Raw genomic sequence first — 4,997 nt, 5'->3', positions numbered from 1 at the left:
AAGGAGGATAGAAAGACCATCTCCACAGTCCCACTCTGCCTTCCCAATGCCCATCTCCGGGGACTGCACAGCCTGGCCGAGACTCCTGCCTTCCAGAAAGCTCCATGGGCCAAGCTGCCTCCAGCAATTAGTCCCTGGGCTCTACCCCAGGACGGAGTCCTGAGCAGGGAGGATGAGATACAAAGACTCAGCTTCCTGAGAGGGGGGTTGCTGGGGTACTGGCAGCCTGGAAAGGGAGCAGTAACACCTCCCCTTAGTGGGTGACAGGGACCACTGCAGCCCCACGTCGCCCAGGCCACACAGAGAGACATGTGCAGACAGATGCTTTTATTGGGGACTCTCAGGGTTGGGATGGCAGGAGCCCTGGGCTCAGTTGGCGGCCAGGATCTGCTGTACCCAGGGGATGAGTGCAGTAACACGGGCGTACACAGCAGGTGTTGATGTGGAACAAGTGCCGCTGCCCCAGGACACAATGCCCACCAGGGTCCAGGCTCCATCCTTCTGGCAGACCAGGGGGCCACCAGAGTCGCCCTGCAGGAGGAGATAGGACTTGTATTCAAGCCTGAAAGGGAGTACCAGGGCCCTGGTGTGCCCTGACCTGGCAAGTCCAGGGGTGCAGACAAAGCACAAGTGGGGGCCCAGTGGTTGTGCACAGGAGACTCAGATCTGCTCAGATGGCAGCCCCAGCCCTGCCACCTACTCCTGGAGGGCCTGGGGCAGGTGGCTTATCCTCTCAGCCTCCCCATCAGCTGTAAAACAGGCTGAAGCGTCCAGCTCGTGGGGTTGGTGTGAGATTAAATACGCCCGGGAAGCCCCACACCACACCTGGCCAGAGCCGGCCCTCACCAGGGGCATCTGGTCCAGCCCTTCACTGGGGCACTGGGCAGGGCATGAAGTTAGACAGGTCATGGCAGAGAGGAGTGGGCCTCCTGGCCTGGCCAGGGGAGGCACGGGCAGTGAGGGCGGGCAGGGTGGCGGAGCCAGGCCGTACCATGCAGGAGGAGATGCCGCTGGCGCCCGCACAGATCATCACGTCGGTGATCTTCCTGCCCCAGTACTTCTTGCAGTCGGCGTTGGACAGGATGGGCAGGGTCGCCTGCTGCAGCTTGTCGGGGGTCTTGAGAGCTGGAAGGACAGAGGGCGTGGGGTCAGGGCCCCTCATGCCACCAGCCCGCCCCTGGGGAGAAGAGACCAGGGGCCGCCTGAGCCCCGCCCTCCCCCTGCAAGGTCCCAGTCTTCCTCCATCGCGATGATCGTGGACACCGAGCTTCGAACCTTCCCTGACACCTTCAGGGAGTCTGGGACGCGGCTCCTCTGCGATTCCACACCAGGCAGCGGGGACTGTGCTTCCAGCAGCTGCTGCAACAGGTCCTGCCTCGGAGCCCTGTGCGCCCTGGGCCCTGGCGGCCACTGTGTGTGGGTGGAGGGGCCGTCCTCCCCCCTCAGGGAAGGGGATGCACGTCCTTCTCACCGGGGACACCGGAAGGGACCCCCGAGGGAGCACCTCCCTCCTGCTGCCCTTTCCCGGCTGCTTCTGTCCTGTTACGGGACCAGCCGGGGGCCGTGGCCGGGGCAGAAGAACTCAGGACACCGAGGAAGAACCTGCGGATGGAGCAGTGCTGGGGGGGCAGTGGGGGGCCGGTGGGGGCACCTGGGCGCTCAGGCCCAAACCCGACCAGGACACTGGACTCCGGGCCCAGACTTCAGGGGCGCTGGACGCACCGCCCTCCTCAGTCTGGAGGGAAATCCGGGCTGTCCCTCTCCTTGCAGGTGAGAGGGGGCGAGACTTGCTGGTACTTAGGTGTTTCTTCAGAAACTATTTACGTATATATTATTAACCCTCATTTTTATTCATGTCTGGTAGCCTTTTAATTGAGAGCGTTTTAAATAAAGAAATGGAAAGACTGATGACTGTATAGGAGTTTAGACTAAAACATTTTTAAAAGAGCCACATGTGTCCCACCTGGAGACTCCTGCGGCTCAGGCCGCCCCTACCCCGGACACGCCTCGTGGATGGAAAGGCCACGGCCCGCTCACCGTTGTGCTTGGTCTTGCCCCAGCCCGTGGTGGCGCACAGCGTCCCGGGGGGGAAGTCGTCGTTGGCGCTGGGCAGGCACACGGCGGACACAGTCTTGGAGAAGCGCGCAGGCGTGGCCAGCTTCAGCAGGGTGATGTCGTTACGAACGGTGAACATGTTGAACTTGGGGTTCTTGAAAACCTGCGGGTGGGGCCCAGAAAGACGAGGTAAGGCCCTGGGTTAAGTCGGGGATCTCCAGGTTTCAAGGAGACCAGCTCCTTTCCTGGCAATCCATTCAGCGGAAACAGACCCATCGGAGCCCGGAATGAGAATCCTGAGACCGGCCTCATCTGCGCTTGGCTCCTGTCTCTCAAGCGGCCGAAGGGTCTTCGCCACCCTGCCCCTGCCTGGAGCCCCGCGGCTGATCCCGGGGCGGCCCAGCAGGGCCTGGGCGTACCTTGGCAATCTTCAGGACCTGGATGTTCTCGGCGTCTGAGCCCTGGTCAAACTCCCCGGCCACCACCAGGTCAGAGGTTCTGGGGGAATCACATGGGGGTTGAGGACTGAGAACGTGCCCTACTCCCCTCCCCCACCCCAGACTGGAGCCCGAAGCAGAACCCTGAGCCCGGGCCCTCACTTGACCCCGCAGTGGGCAGCGGTGACCACCCAGTCCTCGCTGATGAGGGAGCCCCCGCAGAAGTGGAAGCCGGTGCTGTCCTAGAGGAAGATCGGAGGGTTAGCCCTGCCCGGACACCAGCAAAACCAATCTGGGCAGCAGCCCCCAGCTGGGCTGATATCCCAGTGCATCCCCCTACTCGTGTGCAGAATTCCCCCCTCACCTGCAGGGACACCTGCCAGGGCCAGGAGCCGGGGACAGCCTCCTCCCCGTTGACGATCCTGGACAGGCCACTCAGTACAGGGTCGATGGCAGGGACCCCGCAGCCTGAGGAGGGCGAGGGGACGAGGAAGAAGGTTTGAGACCCGGAGCCAGTCTGCAGAAATCCTGGTTTGTAGCTCAGCTGCCCAGGCTGACTCAGGACCCTCTGCCACACTCCCCCCTCCTCCAAAAAACTTCTCCTGGTGCCTTCCACCTGTGGACTCAAGGATCCCTACATACAGCCTGCTGACCCCAGTGTCCCATCCAGGGATGCAGAGGAACAGGGCTGCTCCCACCCAGGGCCACCCTGCCTGAAAGAGCAGAAAACAGGCTGAGTAATCGGACTACCCTGCCTGGACTCCTAGGCCCCACCCTTCCTTGCTGTGAAGCCTCAGACCAGTCACTGAATCCCCGATGCTCATTTTCCTCAGTACACTGGGGAGCAAACAATCTCACCTCACAAGTCAAAGCTCACCCATTAGACTGGTGGGGCCTGGGGGGTATGGAATTCAAATCTGATAACCCCAGCCCCTGGGGGACCCAGAATTCCGACAGCTGAGGGGGTATGTTTTACACTGAATTCACTAGTCCCAGAGATTTCAGGAACTCTTCATTGTATAAAGTTTTAGTTAATTATTTAATACAACGGGACTTTGATTCTTTGATGCCGTAAAAGGACACGTTGAGGAAACTGAAAACAAAGGACCTGAATTGTCACAAAACAATGAGAAAAGTCACATGTACTTAATGTGTCCCTGACGCATTTGCTGTGTCAGGACCAGGTGAGTTCTCGGCACCTGCGTACAGGTTTTACAATTTGGCGACAGTAAAGAAAGTTGGGCAGGTACAGCCCTTACGACCAGCCAGGCCACCCGGGGGTCATGCAGGCCTTGCCGCATGCCCGGACCGGCATCCCGCCCCTGGGGACAGGGGGATGCACCAGCCACTCACTGAAGGTTGTTATCACCAAAACATGTCATCAACATAATCCACTCTTTTGTAATAGCAAGAAGATTAGAATATCAGCTGTGATGTATTCACACAGCCGAGTGTTTTACAGCGATTAAAGTGAATGAGCTGGGTCTTCATACGAACTGGGATAAATCTAAAACCACCCGGGTGGGAAAAGGCATGTTATAAACCTGATGTAGCGGATAACACAGTTCATGTAAGTTCTTACAAATGTTATACTGTGTTGATGGACTTATGAATGTGTAGTAAATTTGTAAAATCCACACAGAAGTGAGCTCAGAATAGGGGTCACCTTCCGAGGAGGAGAGGGGACTCTAGCTGAATCTGTTTTATGTTTTAAAAAGAAATACCTGAAGCAAACCTGGAAAAAGATAACATTCGCTAAATCCCAATGGAAGGTACATGGATGTCATATTAGTTTTTGTATTTTTCACTATTTCATCTTTTTTTAATAGAAAATGAAACGCTTAGCAAGTGCCCAGAAGAGTAAATAAAAACCCCAGGTGGAGGCCGTGGGAGGGCTCTTGCTACCACACCCTTCTCTGCCCACAGCTCCCCAACTTGAGCCACTTCTGGGGCCTCAGATCTCGGTGCGGCCCAGACTGGCCTTTTCCACCCTTCCAGTGCAGGGTGTGAGGGCTCAGAAAGCTCCAGAAGGACCCCTCTCCTCCCTGCAGGCTCGATTGCCTATCGGGGTGTGAGGCCCAAGGGAGCAGGGAAGGGGGCTCAGATCTCCCTCTTGGCCAGGCCCCCAGGTTGCTCCGGACAGAGCCCCTCCAGCCTCTGATGGGGCCTGGCTGCGGTGCCATTAGGGGCTCAGGGAAGTACTCCTCAGCCCCCTCCCAGACCTGGCTGGCGCCCCTAGCCCCAGCACTCACCGAAGGCGGCCCCCAGGAGGGCGAAGCAGGAGAGGAGCCAGAGAAAGGCCATGCTGCTACCGTCAGGGAGATATGGGGCACCTGCCCCAGCGGCTCCTTTTATATCCCCTGGGACCCCACAGGCCCAGCCCAGCCAGAGAGGCCTGAGAGCCACCCTCCTGTTATCCAGGAACCTTGGGCGATAAGCGGGACGGGGGTGGGGGGGACGAGCCCCCTTCGAAGCCTGTACTGGCTCTCAGCTGGGGACATCCAG

At 58.8% G+C, this 4,997-nt stretch overlaps 1 protein-coding gene across 1 annotated transcript; it reads right to left on the bottom strand.

The window, feature by feature from the left end:
* Positions 1–369: 369 nt before the first annotated feature.
* On the bottom strand, positions 370–4,796 carry LOC307178712 (chymotrypsinogen B; the record flags this gene model as incomplete). The annotated part of the gene is made up of 7 exons (XM_079907183.1): positions 370–531; positions 992–1,125; positions 2,038–2,218; positions 2,475–2,553; positions 2,655–2,734; positions 2,857–2,960; positions 4,745–4,796. 7 exons carry the CDS (start codon positions 4,794–4,796, stop codon positions 370–372), a joined length of 792 nt encoding a protein of 263 aa, XP_079763309.1.
* Positions 4,797–4,997: the final 201 nt, after the last annotated feature.

This window comes from Stenella coeruleoalba (assembly GCF_951394435.1).
Source record: "Stenella coeruleoalba genome assembly, chromosome: 20".
Taxonomy (NCBI): Eukaryota; Metazoa; Chordata; class Mammalia; order Artiodactyla; family Delphinidae; genus Stenella; species Stenella coeruleoalba.
The sequence above is the reverse complement of the archived record's forward strand: the minus strand, read 5'-3'. Positions and strand labels throughout refer to the sequence as shown.